Below are 20190 nucleotides of genomic sequence, written 5' to 3' on the forward strand. Positions count from 1 at the left end.
GTGTATTATTTTTTATAGCGAGATAGTAGAGATTTAACCAGTCTTTTCCTAAATCTGCAAATTGATTTGAAGGATTGGAGAAAAAATCATTTAAGAATCACTTAAAGTATTTCCCCCCCAAAGCTGTCATTTTATTTGACCTTTTGTGACATCATGTTTTACTGTTGCTTTGTGTTGTATATCTCAAGGGTGATCAGCGTTAATTCCAACTTAAAAGTCCTTCTAACTCGTGAAGTGTTTGATAAAAGTTCCAGATTTGCAGGACACAGGGGATCTACCTTGCCCGTCCTTGAAAACAATGACCACCGTCCACTCGCGTTAATGTCACTGAAGCCACTTGTTAGTCCTGACTGCTGTCTGGTCTAATACCATTTCTCTGTCGATGTTTGTGATTTTGATACATCATCCACTGTATGTAAAACATGAACGTGAGCAGAAACGTCCAAGCGACTGCTCGTTAAAAAAAAAAAAAAAAAAAAAGGGGGGGGGGGGGGGGGGCAAAATTAATCGAGCTGCTCATTACGTGTGAAATTATGTGTAGTTACGTGGAGCGGAGTGAACTTGCTGCCGCATGTGACACGCGGCAGCGCAACACAGTGCTGTCATCCAAACTTAGCGGAGCCCCCGTGACTGACCGGCTAGCTGACAGAGCTCAACTTCTACATTTTTCTGCTGCCACTCTCTCGCTCAGGTGCTCCAACTTCCTCTCTGCGCTCTGTCAAGTGTTGATCGAGCGCGTGGATGTGGATTAAAGAGCGGGGTCCCACCGTCTGAGGCTGAACACCTGCACGTGGCGGAGGACTGCCTTCTTTTCCTTTGCTTGACCTTCATCCTTCCTCAGCTTCACTTCGCCTGTCAAACGAGCGCGGACGATGAGCTCATCTCTTCCCAAAAGCGAGTCGACCACCTCTCTTCTTAGAACATCGGGGCCCCACCGCAGGTCTGCCCACGGGGATCGCGGTCCCCACGGTCACAGGAGCCAGCGCTCTCACCACAATCATCCCGCCGGAGCTGGAGGCAGCGAGGACGCGGTCTGGAGGGAAGACTGCGAGACCAGTGTGCGGAGACCTCTCTGCCAACCAAGACATGCCGACTCTCGACATTTAAGTGACCATCATCGGACGCCGAAAAGTCATACTCACCGGCAGCCGACCACCCTGGCTGATGATGAAGATGATGAAGAATACACTCAGGAGGATGTGGGGCACAGGATGAACAGGCATCAGAAACAGCACATCGGGTCCTCGAGATCCAAACAGTCTCATCATCATCATCATCATCACCACCACGACTCCACTCGAGGTGAGGTGCCTCCCGCTGTGCATCCGCAGGTCGGATCCAGACACGACAGGAGAACCTCACCAACCCCATCTTATCCAAAACACCAGGACGATGCAGCTTTCTTCTTCGAGTCCAGCGAGAGAGTCGTCACCGGGTCATCACCCAGCCTCAGCTCAGACCCACCTGCGACAAGCGCACCTGTCCGGCCAGCGGCCAGCCGCAAAACCAAAAGACTAAACGCAGCATCCTCTGAGTATGACTCCAGTCTTCATCCAATAGTGAAATCAGTTTTTGGGCAGGTAAGGAGGTTTGTGGGGAGGGGAGAACATTTAAACTTCGAAAGTGTTCGAAAGTTGATAAAAGTGGGAAAAATTGAATGTCATAATTAATTTATAGATTGACCTTCTTTAAGTTTTCTAAATCTTTTTAAGTTAAATTAAACAATATCTTGTTTCGACATTAAGTCTGCAGAGTTTTGTTGTAGCATAATGCAAAGGGAAAAATATCAAGCTGTATTACTGCTCAGTAGCAGCATGAATAAAAAAAAAAAAAGCAGACTCATTAACCAGAAGAAACTGGAACACTGTTTTTTTTTTAATTATTTGCACTAAAGAGAAAAACGTTGTTATTCCCCCACAAAGATCAAAATTGCGTCTATTTACAAAGTGATGCGGCTTGCTCACTTTGAGGTCCTTACTGGATTGCACTACTGGATCTTCATGTTCTGTGTGGACATCACATTCAGACCATCTCCATTCACAGATAAAAAAGAAAATGTTTTGAAAGTCCATCCATCCATCCATCCATCCATCCATCCATCCATCCATCTATCCATCCATTGTCTTTTTCTTATCCAATTCAGGGTCAAAGCAGATCTTTCAGTATAAAAGGACATAAATAAAACAATCCTAAATGAATAAAAATAAATATTGCTCATTAGATATTCAGCTTTTTACTTGTGGGTTCCTGTTCGTTGCTGCAAAGGTTTGGTCCATTAACTGCAGCATACATGCTTTTCATAAGAGCTGCTGAAATTCAGCAGCAGGTTTCACAGGTGAGATGAAGGTGAGGCTGGACTGACAGGGTGTCACCCGTTCTGGGCAGATTAAAAATGAATGCATCTTTTCAGTCCGAATCTGGCTCCTGTTTGTTTTGGGTGTCCATTACTTTCACGCTCTCTGTAGTCTTTCATGCATCCCGATATGAATGCAGTCACTTTCATTGTTGCTGTCACCTGAGTGACAGCAGGGGGATCAGCTTACCCCCCTGTGTGGAAAATGTTTCAGTGATGAGAGCCCGTGTGTCTCACGCACACACACAACGGTAAGTGAAGCGTTTGTAGAGATATCATTCGTAACATTTGCCAATAACGTGGTGAGTGACAAATGCAGGCTGCGTCACTTCACCACCTGTTCACTTCCAAATAAACTAGTTTTCTACAAAGGGTGCCAAATTCCTCCTGTTACTCAGACAGATCAGGAAGCTGCACATGAGATTTTTCAACCCCCTCCACCCCATCTTTTTTTTCTCATTTCACTTAAAATCCTTCTTCATCATCTTTGGATGATAAAAAGCTAAAGAGGAGACAATTACCTCTCAGTGTGCTAATGTGTTCTAGAAATAACTCCTCAATCCAGGCCAGAGCTTCAATCAGTCTTAGGGGTTCCAGTGAGGCAAAATCCATTCCAGCGGTGTGCTATATAAAGTCTCCAGAGCTGCTGATGTGCATAGAATAAGGAGATCTGATATTTTCTGCCTAGATCCCACATGGGAAAAATTCAGATTTTTGATTCAGGGGAACAGTGAGGAAGAATTACATTTGTGAAAGCTAGAAAAAGTATAAAAAGCTACAAATGTAATTTGAAAATGCAGGCTTACCAAACCAGCAAACCTACTGTAATTAATTCTGATTTTGGACGAAAATAATCAAATTCTCAAAGTGCTTTGTTTTGTGATATCGCCCGGAAGTTCAGTCATACCAAACACGGCCGTCAAAAGCTAAAATGAATTTGTGAGTGGACGCGAGCTAGTTGTGAGTCTGTGTGCATCAGTGTTTGTGTGAGGGAGCCAGCAAGCGAATGATGCATGTGTGAGGACAAAAAGTGAAGAAAGCTGAGAAGGCTTATGCAGGCATGCTTTCTTATTTATTTATTTCTTCTTTTGCACCTGCTCAGCGTCTTACCTAAGCTGTTTCATTTATTTGACAACACAATCGTCATAGTATGCCCTTTAGTACTTCTTAAATCGGGATGTGGCAGCTTGACACCGGGTCCAGCAATGAGGCATTAAACTCCCTGCAAACTCTTTCTTTTCATATTTTCTTATGTAACATCAAGATCTGCACACAATCCTAACAGAACACACTCGCTGCATGTAGAGAAGGCTAAAAATAGCCCAACAAGACCTGATTATGAGAGACTGGAGGAGGGCAGGGTGTTTTTTTCCTCTTTTTATTACTTTTTGTTTTGTCTTGGCAAAAATATTCAGGCTTCTGCAAGTGCGCTTCCTGATTGAGAAAGACGGTGAATGTTTTTTCAAGCCGTCATCTTAAAATTCACATTTTAATACGTGAATCATGATGACTCACGATGACCACAGAGGCAAGTGTGGGGGTTAGAATAAGGACAAATGTGTTTTGCCGCTTGCATTTTGCCGATTGTTTGTTATAGGGAGATTGTGGCACTGTGATTCACTCAAATTTTCTATCCTTAGAGCATCCATGCACCGTAATTAGCTCCCATTATCCCAGCACATTCTGGCCTTTGAACCATTCGGGTTTAAAAGGACACCTTGATCGAGGACAGAGCACTTTTACGTCCCAGTAGAAAATTTGTTTCTATTTTAAAAGTCCAACTACAGCTCTCGGTTTTTGTGACCTTGTTCTGCACACTCTCGCAGGAAATGTGGAAATGTAGTAGAGAACTGTTATTGAAAGATGTGTGATGAGAAATTATTATGAAGAGAAATCTCTTATTTTTTTTCTAAAATAATAGTTGAAGGATGTGCATTGACCAGCAGAGGGAGCAAGTATCATTTGTACCAAGGTTTTTGAGCTGCCAGTGTGCGGGTGAGGGATAGAGGGGGTGGAGTGGGGGGAGAATGTCACATCAGGGAGCCAGGAGAAGCGAAAGGGCCGGAAAAGAAAGTGAAGGGAGCGGGGAGGAATCGCATAAATGAGGGGGACAAAGGATGTAAAATAGGAATAGTGAGCGCCTTTACTGGCAGACCTGATGATTGTTATACCAGCAAACGCTCATCACCTCTCACTTCCTCGCTCCCACCTGAAAAGACAATCTAAGGAAAAGGTCTTAAAACACAGATTAAGTCCACTTCCTGTTACTCGTCTTGTACTCGCACGCACTGATGTTTCCTTCTCTTCCTTTCCTTTTTCCTTTTTCCTTTTTTGACCTGGGTCATAGTGACGTTTGAGAGGGGATAAAAGGAGAGTGCCTACAGGGGGGGGAGCACAAATGAGTAATATGAGGAGAAAGATCAGGGTGAAAATAAGAAGAACATATCTAGAACATACAAAGCTATTTTTAGACATATGGTAGGTATATTTATATCTCCAAGAAGGAGGTAAACCCCTTTTTTGAGATGAGGATTAGAGGCCCGTGCACACACATGCACATGCTACATTATGAAGTGTGTGTGTGTGTGAGTGCATGTGTGCCCATGTGATGATGCTAAATATTGATGCAGACCTGAGGCTGAAAGGGAAAATCAGTGTGAGAGACTGCGAGACAGACTAGAAGGGATAAATGACTCAGAGGGAGAGAAAAAAAAAATCAGCAATAACTGACATGCAATAAAAAGACACATGAATATTTTTCCCCTGCTGACACACTGGATGTTTAACTCCTCTCACATAAAAGCAGATGTTTGAAAGAAAAATACTTAAATACTGACTATAATCTGACTCCAATGAATGAATCAGCTGCAGGATAAAAACTGTGACGTCTCAACCCAAACACAAGAAGATGACGCAAGTGCGCACTGCGTGTCTTTTCACCGCTCGGATGTCCTTTGATGACGAACTCACAAACAAACCACATGAATTCTGTGGTCACAGTCTCCTTGTTTGTGTAATATTAACTCGGTGGCTTTAGAGGACAACGGCTGGTGAACTCATGTGAGCTTATTATTGCATCAGTCCCCTCCCTCACCCTCCTACTTCTCTCAGCTCATTTAACACAGCTGATGGCCGAGGATGGATGAAACAGGATTATGTTTGACCTCAAATCTCAAATAAATCGCAAAGGAAACGATTAATATTCCTGTTTGATTTAGATTCCTGCCTTGTGCGCGTATGTAGACTCTTGAGAAATGGTCACCCCATAACCATCTGATACTAATATCAACGAAAGTAAATGACATGCTTCTTAGTGGGTAAAGTATCCGAGAGTGAGTATGATGGAAAAGGGAAAGGATACAGCAAAAAGAGAGAGAGAGGGATGGATCTCATGCCCGTGCACACTACGGTGTGACATTATAAGAGCTGACGGCTCCTGTGTCTGACGTCTGATGTGTTCTGAAGTTCACAATGAGCCTGTGGTGAGAGGCTGGATGAATCACCCAAGGAACAACGCAGAGGAGCCGCTCAGATATTGAATGGGAGATAGATGTGAAGCAACTTGGGTGTGAATGTGTTTATTAGAACATCAGTGAATAGACAAGGTCGGACAGGAGGGGGAAATATTGATGCACGTCAGTGCCGCAGCAACCGACTGTTAAGTTACCACTAGGTGGATGTTTATGACAGAAAGAAGAACTTTTCCTGCATAAAATGACGACTACCAAAATCCTAAAAGCTTCTCCTCAGTTTTCTTTTTAAACATTACCAACATAATTAGATTTTCTATCAAACAACAGCTTGGTTGTAAGAAATAATCATTCATTTTATCATATGCAAAAAACCCAAACTGGTCATAAATAATAAATGTTTAAGGCAGAACTTGTTTACATACCTTAAAATATGCCTCAGAGGGAAGGGCTTTTACTTAAGAGGGACATGTCAATAAGAACATGTCTGAATTCTCACTTAAAACTCCTGCAATAAACACGCTGTGCATTTTAAAGTCATGCAATATATGTACAGTATGTATCACCAAATCACAACAATAGTCCCTTTAAGGCACTTTATATTTTAAGGTAAAGATGCTACAAAAAATAGAGGACACACTAACAATTAGATGGCCCCCCTAAGCACTTGGTGACAGTGGGAAGGAATAACTCCCTTTTAAGAGGTAGACACCTCCGGCAGAACCAGGCTCAGGGAGGGGCGGCCATCTCCCGTGAGCTGTTAGGGGTGAGGGGAGGAAGACGGGACAAAAGAAACACTGTGGAAGAGAACCAGAGGTCAATAATAACTAACGAGTAAATGCAAAATGGTATGGAAACACATATAGTGAGACAAAATGAAATGAGTGAATTAACTTTAAGCTCATATTTTTGTTTGTTAAGTTTTTATTGCACCCTGGAATAAAAGGTACAGCATTTACTTTAAATGTGAAGCCTAGTAGGACAAAGTGTTGATCAGTCAATTAGCCCACATTTGCATTTGCATGCATTATCCTTTTCACTACTGTTTTTACAGAGGCTTCATTTTTAGAAAGCCACATTTTTGGTCATTGTGCCTGACAACAAATGTATGCTTGTGTGTGTGTGTGTGTGTGTGTGTGTGTGTGTGTGTGTGTGTGTGTGTGTGTGTGTGTGTGTGTGTGTGTGTGTGTGTGTGTGTGTGTGTGAGGCTGAGAGAGAGCATTTATTTTCCGTCTGTGTGTGTTTGCATTTGCACACACTGATTTGAATCCTCCAGCGCGGTGGTTCAGAATCCATGTGTCATTTCTTGCACATTTTAGCTTTGATCTGAATCCGAGCCCTTCAAGCTTAACGTGACTTTGTGATGCTTCTACGTCTTTGTGTGTATGTGTGTGGTCGACACATACGGGGAGAGGGAGAGAGAGCAGGGATGGATGCTGGGGGTAGAGTGGTGGGAATAGGGGGGAAGAGAGAGCGTGTGTTATATTTTTAGCTCCACAGCCCCACATCCAAGAGTGTCTAATCGAGCGTGTGTACGAGTGAGAGAGAGAGAGAGGGAGAGAGAGAGATGTGTCTGTGTGTGCATGTGCGTGTGTGCATGTTTGGATTAGTGTCTCCAGCATCTTGCTCAGGGGAAGGTAATATGCTTGTCCGAACGAGCTTCTTCTGTCACATTCGTATAGATGGTTTAGAACTGTGGGGTGAGCAGGACTTGGGGGAGCAATTGAGGGGGAAAAGAGCATGAGACAGACTGACGGACAGAGAGAGAAGAGAGAGAGAGGGAGAGAGATAACAGAGACAGAGAGAGAAGAGAGAAAGGGTAGAGGGAGGGAAGACACAGTAGGAGAGAGGATAGAATGAATAAGCAGTCTTTCTTTTCTACTTCTGGCATTTGCATCTCGAGCTGATTACATGCATGCTTCCTCTCTTTCACGCATCTTTGTGTTTTTTCTGACCTGTCCGTCATTCTTGTTTACATATTTCCCTCCCTTTGTCTCAGTGTCCCTCCCCCTCGTTCCAGTGTCCTTGCCTCCAGGTCCTCCCTGCACACTCCTCTCCGTCCTATTCCCCTCGTACCTCCTATTATATCCCTGCTCTTCTCCCTGCCTTCTCCCAAATGTCTTCCTTTATTAGTCAATGACCCACTGAACCCTCTTTCGCTTTCTAATCACTCTTATTCCCATGCATGCCTGGAAACACTTGCAAACACACATGCATACACGTGCACTTACATGCAGGCTCACTAACACAGCCACAGTTAGAGAGAAAACATAAGACAGGAAGATTTTTTTTTTTTTTTGGTTTGTTTGTTTTTGCAATGGGCAACTCTGTAAAGTCGCTTAAAATTTTCACCAAGAAGGTAAGGTCCGCTTTGAGGTTTTTCATTCTCCTTGAATCTCCTCCTTCCTGGTGCATGTTTTTCTAATGGTTTGTCCCCAACCTGACCGATGGCTAGTTGACTGGATCTGCACTGACTGAGCTGGCGTACTGTTAGATATTTTACATTCAGGCTGTGTGGAGAATAACAGCAGAATAATTTAAGATTAAAGCTCGTCTCTTATGTACTTTTAGCCAAGTCAGGAGCTTTTAGTTTTGATCTTTAAAACTCAGTCTGCATTTACACGTTGACATTTTTAAGGACTTCAGAAAGATTTCTCTTTCCTTATCAGTGCATGTATTCACATAGAGGTTCAAGGGGCTGGTCAGTCCTCTCGGTTGACCTGTCGACTGCATCTGTGAATTAGGATCACATCACTTAAGGTCAGTCAGGCTGCACACCACCTTATCAGCCAGGTGAAGATGCTACCTTGTTGAACAGCACCTGCAGGATGCGATCAGGCAGTGGAAATGTTGCAAACAGGTGTGCTGTTTTCACTGGCTCAGAGTCTTTGGGCTTATTAATACATCTAATTTTGGATTACATCTTTCACGTATCAGCGTATGCTTGAATAGACCATCAGTGTAGCAGGGAGACAGACCCACGAATAGAATTTCCTTTATTGCGCCAGCTGCACATCCTTGAGGAAGAACAATATGACAAGCAACTGTTGATGCCATCTGTGCAAAAATTGGTTGGAGTGCTGAAGAAGTTCTTGCTTGACTTCAGCGTTTCTTTGACAACCTCTCAGATTTTTCTTTGGTCTTGTATGTGCGTGTGTGTGCGTGTGTACGTGTATTTTCTTTTTTAGTTATATAAAAGCTAGCGCATGTGTTCATAGTACTTTTCTGGCACGATATAGCCACAGACAGCCCCGCTCCATGCATCACTTGGTCAGATTACCCAGTGGGCATCCGCTCCTGTGGTGAAAACTGTAGGAATGCACGAACTGGCAGGACGACTGGCATGGTAACAGATGGAGTGTGAAGGTCATTTGTAGAGCGCATAATAGTGTGTGTTTGTGCATATTGCACAAGCATGCATATTAATTTTTCATTGCATATGCATGCAGATGTCTTGTGCTGACAGTATAAAGCATCTGAACGTTGTACAAATTCATGTCAGAAAGATTTAAAACAACAGCAAAATGGTCCGCTGGTAACTCGTTGTGATATAATGTCTACTTCTCTACCTTTTAGCTTTAAATTCCTGCATTGAGTTGGATGTTAAAGTGCAGTAATTCAAAACTAGATCAATGTGACATGTTTTATAAGAGATATTGGTGCATTAAAATTAGTTAATCTCATCTTGACCAAAATGCACATTAGACTCTGTTTTTTAAATAGCAATCTGAGCTGTGTTGGTCTGCAGCTGGACCTTCTGGACCTTATTTGGCTTAGAAAAACTGTTTTAATTAACTTGTAGCCCTCTCGGTAATCACAATGACTGATGTGAGAGAACAACATTCGCCCCCTGGTTGATTGGCTAATTGGTGATTATAATTAAATGGCTGGCTGAACGTCAGCATCACCTTCAGGAAAACTGTTTTATAATGTGCACAACCCCCCCAAAAACAAAACAAAAAAACAGAAAACTAGCCACTTCTGGGTAATTTTAAGTAACAATCCCAGCAATAGTGCTGTAGCTGACTTGCATGGACTCACTATAACACTCTAAATGCCCTTATTTGACCTCGTGCTGAACTAAAAGAAAACCGTACTACTGCTTACAGATTTGCAATCTAAAAATAAATTGTGTCAGTCCAAAGCACAAGCACTCTTGTAGAAAAAAAATATTAAGAAATTCTTTGATTTTAGTAGAGCTTGGGTCTTATTTTGTTAGTTCTGGCCATTGCTTAGATAATATTGCACCCTCCATTTTCTGTGATAAGATCTGGGGAGCAATCATGCAACTGCTTTCTACTACTATTATTATTATTATTACAATTCATCCCTGTAGAGCAAAAAAACTGATATCAGAGTTAAGTGTGACCAGTGTGTGGAGTTGGACTTGTTGTTTCCCCACATCTCAGCAATTGTGGTGAGTGCAGTGTTATCGTAATCACTGGAAACAATGGCCAAAGCTACTCAAGTCAAACCACATTGTGTAATGAATCAAAATGATCACAATAACCTGTGAGGACCATTAAAAAATGATAGGCACTATTTACATTAGGCTATTGCTTTGTGACATGAAAAGAGGCCTGCATCCTGCTCTGCAGTGTTCTGCTGTGCAGGATGGTTTTTGCCGGATGGATTTATACGTAGATGGCATCAGTTGCTCTGTCACTATATTTTACACCCACTTATCTGTCACTGAGATCCTTTCCTCTGTCATGACTCACCTGACTCCACACTTTCCAATGACTGACAGACATATGTCTGTCATCTATGATCCTCCTCTGAACCCTCCCTCCTTCCCATCTCCATGTTGGCTCCTTGTTGAAACAATACCTCAACAAACTGAGTCACACTCTCTACCCCTGTCTTTGCCTCTTCATCCATATCCGGCTACCCACCGGATGCTTCTTCAGGACCAGAAGAAGAACTACAAAGCAGTGCAATCCTGTGAGGAGGGGGGATCTGGGGGGGCCTATCTTGAGCCACTAGTAGCCCTGGCCCAGAATGGAGCCAACATGCACAACATACTGGGGCCTGCATGCATCTTTCTACGCAAGGGCTTCGCTGAGAGCCGGCAGGCTGTACGTAAGTCCAGAAAATATCATGTGCATGCATGCCAAGAGAGATTATAGCACACAATGCAGTACATGCACAACAACCAAATCCCATGTGTGTAGCAATCACCTTCTACTGTAATGTCAGCACTTCCTGCATGTATTGAAGAGTGGTCGGGCTTAGAAGATGGGTTTTTTTTGTTGGATAATTTAAGTTGAATGCTGAAAGGGCATGTGAGCATCTGTTATGCATGAGGATGGATGCATTTTGTAGCTGGATGGAGGATTATTAGGACAGGTTATGGCAGCGGCAGAAATGCTACTCACATGGTGATTATTTCTCTTCATCTATTCCCAGCAGCTGACAACACGACTCAAGGTCTTGTTATTAAAGCCAGGAGCAATGCTGAAATCCTCAGTGCGGACGACTCTTCTGATGATGAGCTCTCATATGGGACTTCTTAAAGGATACAGTGGTCGAGACTAGTTATTCTAATTCAATGGACTGACACATATTATTTTGTATTAACATCTTCCTTTAGTCTCTGTATTTACCCTAAATACTAACAATTTTCACTCATTGCGCACACATTCGTTCTAAAGACACAGTAAATGGTTCTGATTCTTTTCTGCTGCAACAAAGGCCATACATTTTGTTTCTGGTATTTCACTTTGATCCCACTGCCTAATTATAAATAGAAGACTCAATGTTTTATTAACTGTGTGATCCCACTAATAATTTCTTTCTCTCTATAGCTGGAGTGAAAACTGAAAGCTCGTGGCACTCTGTGGCACTGTGGTTGCCAATTTACTTTTTTACAGTGTCATTTTGTATGCTGGGAATTGGCCTGATTTTTTAAGATATCAGCAGTGTTTGGGTACTAACTTGCAATATGATCCTCCACAGGATCGAGAGCTGAGGCCAGAAGAAATGGATGGTATGCTATGTTGTTAGTAAAAACTAAAGAGTGAATTTTACAGTATTCTGAAGTAGTTTTCAACACATCTTTGTCACATTTACACTTAATTTCATTTGGTCTCAGAGCTGCGCGAGGCCTTCAAGGAGTTTGACAAAGACAAAGATGGGTTCATTGGCTGTAAAGACCTGGGGAACTGCATGAGAACTATGGGATACATGCCAACAGAGATGGAGCTAATAGAACTGAGCCAGCAGATCAACATGAACTGTAAGTTAGAAGTGTGCCTGTGTGCTTGATTCATTGCCAAATATGCATAAAAATTGAAAGAGAGATTTCTCCCTAATATGCATTCACTTCTTTTATCCTGTAGCGCTGCTTATCCATCTAGATTGTTCTGATAAGAGCCGCCCAGTTTTGGAGAGATTGACTGTAGAGATATCAGTCTTCTCTTTTATGTAAAGGAACCAAATGCACTTACCTTATGGTGGATGCAAACTGAACGTGACACTCAGCTTGTGTGTTCTGGCTACAAGATTTGCACAGCCACAACCGGATTACCCAAACCTTTATTTGGAAGTTTAAAAGGTTGCCATTTGACATCCTAGTGTTCTTCACAAAAAGAATCAGGACATTTTAACTCATGAAATTCCCACTTCCTTGGTCTCTGGTCATCACTACATATTGCCATCTAATACCGCTATATTAAAGGTAAAATAAGCAGCTTTACGGCCAATCAGAACATTGAAGATTGATAAATAGTGCTAGCTGCCAGGATTTTGGGGTAAACTGACCCTTTAAAATTAGAGTTTACTCTTCACCATTACTATTCATATGATAATGTTGAAATGAAGAAAACAAAATTCTGCCAGTTTTTGCTCATAAAAGCTGACATTTTATCCGTCAGTGGGAGGACATGTTGACTTTGAAGACTTTGTTGAACTCATGGGGCCCAAACTTCTGGCTGAAACAGCAGACATGATAGGGGTGAAGGAGCTGAGGGATGCCTTCAAAGAGGTAAGGAAAGGCGGGATTTTTTTCAATGCTATATTTTCATTTAATACCAATAAATATTTTTTGTTTTTAGTAATGTGTTTATTTCCCATTTTCAGTTCGATACTAATGGTGACGGCGAGATTAGCACTGCAGAACTCAGAGAGGCCATGAAAAAACTTCTGGGACAGCAGGTACAGAGCTGCTCTCGTGCCTGTAGCTTTCCATCCATCACTGTCCAGCCTGTCTGCTTTTAAACCTTTGTGCCACAGAAGCTCACACTATCACACCAACCTGACTTTTCTAGGTTGGACACAGAGAACTGGAGGAAATACTGCGAGACATTGACATCAACGGAGATGGACGTGTAGACTTTGAAGGTAGAAAATACTGTGAAGTATGTCTGGGAACACAGTATAACCTTTTTTTCTGCTTTTGTCCTTCTCTCTCAACCTTCAGTCTATCTCTGAAACACACACGCACACAGCTATTTCACATATAAGCAAAATCCCACTATGTGTCTGCCTTATATACCAATACCATGCTGAGAGTGAGGTGAGGGGATGAAGCAGTAGGTCTGTCTCAGATAATCTCCTTGCCAAAGGTTTATGTCACCTCATAGATTACCCACAGAGAGAAAAATGTATACAGCAGGATGCCGGGGATGAAAATTTAAGGCTGTTTTGCTGTTCTCAGCAGTGTTACTAAACTTAGAGATACATAATTTCAGGTTTTTGGGTGAAGATCAGAAAAGAACGTACAAGAAGATGTGAGGCAGGAGAGAACCATCAGGTTGCTAATGAGGCTGACGAGAGAATAAATATGAATACTCAGCACTTGGTTATGCGCTCGAGTGCCTCGGTAATTGTTTTAAAGCTAAAAATAGATATGGAAGCAAATATAATTGGGTAGAAAAAGAAATGAGGTTTAGAAATTGCTCTCATAGACGGTATGAATTGGGGTCTACTCAGATCTACTTGAAACCTCAAGTTCAGCTCTGTTTTAGGATCCTGTAGTATTAGTATGTATCCAGTACTTATTTAATATCGTGTGCATGCAAGTGGATCAGCGATTATGACTTTTATAAGCCCTGGTAACACCTGCAGACTGATTCAACCTGATGTGTAGTTTTGCTTTTTGATATCTTTATTAAACTTTAATTGATTTTTTTGTCTTTTACTGGGAACTTTATAGCTTTTTTTTAAGCTTTTAATATAGCACAGCAAACTGATATCAAGGGTAAATGTGACGTGTACTGGACACAAACACAAAGCTCAGAGAGGCAGAACTCTAATAAACAAGGACTTATTTTGGCTGTTGCAAAGTGCCAAACAAGTCGAAACGCAAGAAAAAATAAATACCATGTGATAACACACAACTCGGCAAAGGAAAGGGGACACAGGACTATTTATATACACAAGGCTAATCACGGAGCTGGGCAACAGCCACAGTAAAACACGGACACACAGAACGTGCATACCTGACTAATAACTCCACAAATAACAAAAAGCTGGAGGCTTATCACACTTTAAAATAAATGAAAAATCAAAACCTAAACCATAACTACACGTAAGAACCAAACGGAGATCAGGGAATAAATCTGGAGACATAACAAATACTGTCTGTTTAGTTGCTTAACGCTCCATCATCTCAGTGTTGTGGCTAGCATTTGGCGCTTTACCACTGAAAACAGCTGCCTGCTGCATCTGGAAACAATGCTACTGGAGATGTGAGAGTAGCTCACAGCAGTTTGTTATTCCATAAAGTTTAAAGGTATCACCTGTATACACCAGTTTTGACACCTCAGTATATATCAATAAAGACATATCTTGTAAAGAAGGTCATGAAATATACAAGAAACCACTCAGTTAAAAAAAAGACCTTCAAGGGTTCCTCTCATTCAGCTTTTAGAGGAAGAAAAATCAAAGTGCTAGTCTGTGTAGCCAAAACAATGAGCTAAAAAGCACAGAAATGCTAAACATAGCTGTGTGAAATCCAGTGATCATTATCTTGTTTGAGCCCAAAATTTACCCAACTATCTTCAGACTAACATATTATTAGCCCCATGACATCATCAGTACAAAATAAAGGGCAAAAACCGAGTTTCTCTTACGTAAACTCATGAGCCGATGTGTCATTGACTATTTAACTTGCATATCTTCTTTGTTGACAGAGATAGATTGGCAGTAATAATACCCAAGTTAATGCATGGCCTAGAGATCAAGTCATGCTCATTTAGCAGCACACGATCTCTGGCGATATCATTAAGACATTTTTTTTGGAAGCAATATAAATATATTCAGCACTTTGAAGCAAATACAGGCTTTCTCATATTCTGCTGCTACTGAGCAAGGTCAGCTTGTGCTCCAGTATCTCCAACAACCATACCGTAGTTCTGCTCCGTTTTGGCCACCACAGGAGGTCCCTGCACTGTGTGAATAATCTCTCCTTTGTTTAATTTTCAGAATTTGTGCGGATGATGTCTCGGTGAGTTCCTGGCTGAGAGCTAAAACGACAGCCTGGATTCTCTGTTGGGTTTTGGAGGAAAAGAAGTGCAAGTAGCACAGAATACTGATGAAGCTTGAACTTCTGAATCTGTCAATGAAGAAGACAGCAAAAAAAACAAAACAAGAAAACATATCAAACCCTGCCCTGAAACTGCCACGCTGAAGCACAAATGCTGACGACTACAGTCAGGAGCAACACTGTTAAGAATAATATGCTGCTGCTGTTTCCAAGAGCATAAACAAAACCAATAGCTGCATTTCTGACTTTTGCAAAGTAGTTTTTACAAACGTATTTTCCTTTAACGACAACATTTCTAATGTTGATGTGCTTTTTTCTCCTGACTCAATGGGTGAAGCTGTTTTGCTCACCTACAAACTACATGCTATTACACTTTAATAATTGTAGCAATTAAGAAGAAGCAGCAGTATGCCAGCAAACACCCGAACTCATACAGCACATTCCTTTTTTTAATGCCGAGCGTATCTGAAGCACAAATACAAATGGCAATATAGAAACATGTTACGTGACCCCTGTCAAGCAGCGTGTTTGTGTTTTGTGCATACTGTTGTTTCTTTCCACCTTGTGCTGTACATGTGTTATGTCACTGGAGACTATCGTGACCCAGTATTTGTTCGGTATATGTTATGTAGCACCGATACAGTTCTCATGACTTTAATAACATTATACCTATTTTACTGTGATATATAGACTATACATATATATTTATGTGTGTGTCATTGCCACTGTGCATAAGACTGACGGACTCTTTCAACTGCAACTTGCTAATCTTGAAGATAGGCCTTACTTTTTATATATATGCTGTGTTTTGCTATTTCTGAATTACTTCCGCGAGTATATTCAGAATACACAAAACATGTTTTGACACTGAGAAATCATCCACGCCTGACTGTGCAAGCGTGGGATCAACAAAGAGGTAAATTATAGGTGGTAAAGAGATGGGGTTAGTGCTTTTATTATCATCAGCGAGCTTTGATAATTTTGAGTTTCTTTGTGAGTTTTGCTGAGTGAACAAAATATTTGTGAAGTTAAAAAAAATCTCACTTGGTGCAACATTTACACTTTTACCTTTAATACCTCAAAATCAGTCAAACGACCAACCTCACTCTCGAACTCCCTCCTGGCACACGCTTATTTTTAATACACTGCACGGACAAAGCTATTGGGCCACCTATACACTACACCTAAATCCCATTTCTTAATTCCCACTCTAACTCTGTTTGAAATGCTGACTATAAGTGATAGGTAAGTTCTCTGTCTAATTTTGCTACAGTGTTACAAAGTCAAATGATAAATTTAACTGAATCTAATTGAATTAAATGCACTTGATTGGCATATATTTAGATTATACAAAATATATTTTCTTTAATAATGACTTATTTGAATAAATTGACCTTTGATTTTATATAGTTCAGTTGCACTTTGCTCAAAATTATTGTTTCGTGTTTATGAGGGTGAAGAATCATTTTTTGTGTGTGATTGGTCGCGATCTCTATTCCACTTCAACCCAAAGGTGTTTGTCGGGGTTGAGGTCAGAGCTCTGCAAGTTCTCCCACACCAGCTATGCCTTTATGGACCTTGCTTCGAGTACATTGATGCTGGAACAAAAAAAAGGGGGCCTTACCCAAACGGTCCCCACTACGTTGGAGAATTGTCTAATATGTCTTGTTAAGATGAAGCTATGGGTGGTCCAATATTTTTGTCCATGTAGTGTACCAGCTTCCTTACCGTCATTATTATTTCCAAGGAAGCAGTGGAAGCTTCTTTATGGTAAAATAAAAAGCCAAAGAAAGTTTACAAACATTATTTGTGAGTCTAATCCAGTTTGGTAAGTAGATGCAATATTTTTCAGAAATTTGATGCACTGAATTACCTTTTCAAAACGACTGCGTGAAATGCGCTTTAGTTGTTGGGACAGCTAAATTATTTGTAGACTGTTCATGAATGGATGTGAGGGTATATGCATGCTGTTTAAAAAAAGAAGAAGAAAGAGTTGTGATTTTACTTGTTTTAACTGTGTGAAACTATGCATGCTAATAAACTACTGCAATTTGTAGCAGAATCTAAAAGAAATAAAGATTTTTATTCCAAATTGAGATTAGGCCATGTGTGAATGTGTGTTTCTTCTTAACCTCAAACACTGTGATGGGGATGTTTCCTTTCTTTCTTTTGACTGGAGTCGTGTCACAGAATTCACATTTTTATTGGACAATAAGATTCTTGTTTAAAGAAACTTTGAAAATATTGAGACTTGACTCTCATCAGACCTACTGTAGTATTTGCACTCCATACTAGCATCTGCTCACATTTTCACATAACAAAAAAGAAACCCTTGTTGGATGCCTCATTATCTTTCACTTCCACCCACTGCTTCCGGACTCTAGAGAAACCAAAAAGGGACATTTCTCCTCTTATGTGGAGTTTATTCAGAAGCAGAGACTGGAGGATATGTGCAAAATAGCTCCTTTATACAAATAGTCAGAGTCAACAGATAAATGCTGAGGTGGAGATAGAGTGATACAATCTGTGAGGAGTGAGAGTGCACTACTTGGAAATCTGAAGTTGCATGTTCAGTCTAAAAATGGTGAGACAGAAATACTTAATACTATAAAAAAAAACTTAGAAATGATTTGGAAATATGCTCAATGGACATTTTATTGGGTACACCTTGCTAGTACTAGCCTTGATCCCCAAATGCCTTCAGAACTTCTTTTTGACCCATTGAATGGTGCTGGAACCTTTCCTCAGAGATTTTGGTCCGTACTGACATGATAGCATCACACAATTGCTGCTCATCCATGATGAGAATCTCCTGTTCTACCATATCCCACAAATGTGCTCTGTGTGAACAGTGAACTCACCGTTATATTGAAGATACCAGAATGATATGATTTGAGCTTTGTGTCATGGTGCATTACCTTGCTGAGAAAAGAATCAGAAAATGGATACACTGTGATCGAAAGGGGATGGACATGTCCAGCAACAATACTCAGCTAGGCTATAGTGTGTAAACAATACACAGTTGGTACTAAGTGTGCCATGAAAATACCCCCAACACTATCATATAACATTTCCAGCTCGAACTGTTACTTCTTGCTTCAAGATTTGACATGCCGTGTGTTCAGATGCTCACATGCATACCTGGGTTTAAACAAGCGGTAATTTGATAGCGTTGCTTTTATATCAGCTCCCACCAGTTCTTCTTTTTCATTCTCTGTAAAACCTAGAGATGGTTTTATGGGAAAATCCCATCTGATCAACATTTTCTGAAATACTCAGACCAGCCTGTTTGGCACCAACAACCATACCATGTTCAAAGTCAGTAAAATCTGTTACCAAAACTCAGGTTCAAAAGTTAAAAAAGCATCACCAAACATTTCAGGAAAGTTTATAAATGAGCCGTGGAAGTATGGAATAAGGTAAGAAATGAAGATAAGATGGAAAACAAGGTGCTAGTAGTTTAAAATCTGCTCAAAACTGACTTCATATAGTAGAAACAAACACACTGTAAGCTGTGTTTCTCTTTCCTATGTTTTGTTTTATACACACTTTCATACAAAATAAAATGGAAACACACAAAATGGTGTTTTGACATTTCAAGTGGCCTGTAGCTGAACTTGTGTTTTGCTTTCCTTACACCTTCAGTAATTTTGGAAAATTAAACTTATGCTCAGTACATGAGCCCAAAGTTTCTCCATGCCTCCAGTGCTCCAATGCAGTTTGCACATCTGTCCAGCTTCATCCTTGTCTTTGCAGTTGGCTATATAATACAGGGCATTTTAAAATTAATGAGTTGCAAATACTTGGCAAATCTACACTATTTGCTTTTTTAACTTCAGAAATATCACAATAAAAACACCCAGGACACAACACCAAATGATCAGATAGCTTTGATATTTCTAATATAGATGGAAAATAATAAACTGCAAATATCAGTGATAACTGATGCAGGTGTAACAATGCAGCCAGTCGTATACATGTTATTTTAAATGGGTGGTTTAGAAGCGCAAGGGTGCTCTATATTACATTTTGCTCATTGGTGCAGATTAACTTCATTTGTTTCATTTATTTATTTAAAAGGGACAATGTAATTTAACATAGTCAGAATATAAAGCATAAAACTGATGTAAATAACAGTAGCTCCTCATAACATTGTCATCTGTTTTGGTTTTCCAGGTGGGAATACAAAGCTGTAAGAACCTGACTTCATGTCATCTACAGTGTTTTCTGGCATACTTACTGTAATCAGATTAATACCACGTTCAATCCACAGTGCAGTGACAGCAGCCCTCATTGGCCACCTGTTGCCTTGTTAACTCTATACAGCTCTGTCTGCCTGTGATCTGCAGCCACAGCATGCTGCTGAGAGGCTGCACAGGCAGCACAGTGTCAGAAATCCCTGTTCTTCAGTCCGGACTGTCCAGATGGAACACCACCTGCCATCTCAATCCTTGTTGACGCGGCGGTAAATCCAATGGCCGGTAAGAACTACCTTTAGTAGTTTTAGACTTCAATGGCTAAAAAGTTCATTATTTAAATTAAGGGGCGATGATTATAAAACATAAAGTAAACTTGTTAAAACTCATAACAGATAGGTTTGAAAAAATTGAAAGAAAGAAGTAACACTGCTAAGTCTGCTAAAGTAACATTAAATGACTGTTCCTGTTTGTATCTTCGCGAATGACCACCTAAAATATCCCTGGCTATTATTCATCAAGCACATTTGTGTGTTTTGATACAACATTTATCATTTATATTATGTATAAGAACATCATATCCTTTTTTTCCTGTGAAAGATCAGACTCTTCTCCCCTGCTACCTTTTCAACACAACTTTTGTTAATAAAATATAAAAGCATTTAAGGTAAAACGTTAAAATAG

The 20190-nt window shown here is 40.7% G+C and overlaps 1 protein-coding gene across 1 annotated transcript; it reads left to right on the forward strand.

The window, feature by feature from the left end:
• Window positions 1-872: 872 nt before the first annotated feature.
• On the forward strand, window positions 873-17333 carry cabp1b (calcium binding protein 1b; the record flags this gene model as incomplete). The annotated part of the gene is made up of 8 exons (XM_080865096.1): window positions 873-1580; window positions 10734-10901; window positions 11782-11812; window positions 11918-12061; window positions 12699-12808; window positions 12904-12978; window positions 13092-13164; window positions 15250-17333. 8 exons carry the CDS (start codon window positions 873-875, stop codon window positions 15273-15275), a joined length of 1335 nt encoding a protein of 444 aa, XP_080721222.1. The 3' UTR covers window positions 15276-17333.
• Window positions 17334-20190: the final 2857 nt, after the last annotated feature.

Source organism: Rhamphochromis sp. 'chilingali', assembly GCF_963969265.1.
Source record: "Rhamphochromis sp. 'chilingali' genome assembly, chromosome: 2".
NCBI classification, from domain to species: domain Eukaryota; kingdom Metazoa; phylum Chordata; class Actinopteri; order Cichliformes; family Cichlidae; genus Rhamphochromis; species Rhamphochromis sp. 'chilingali'.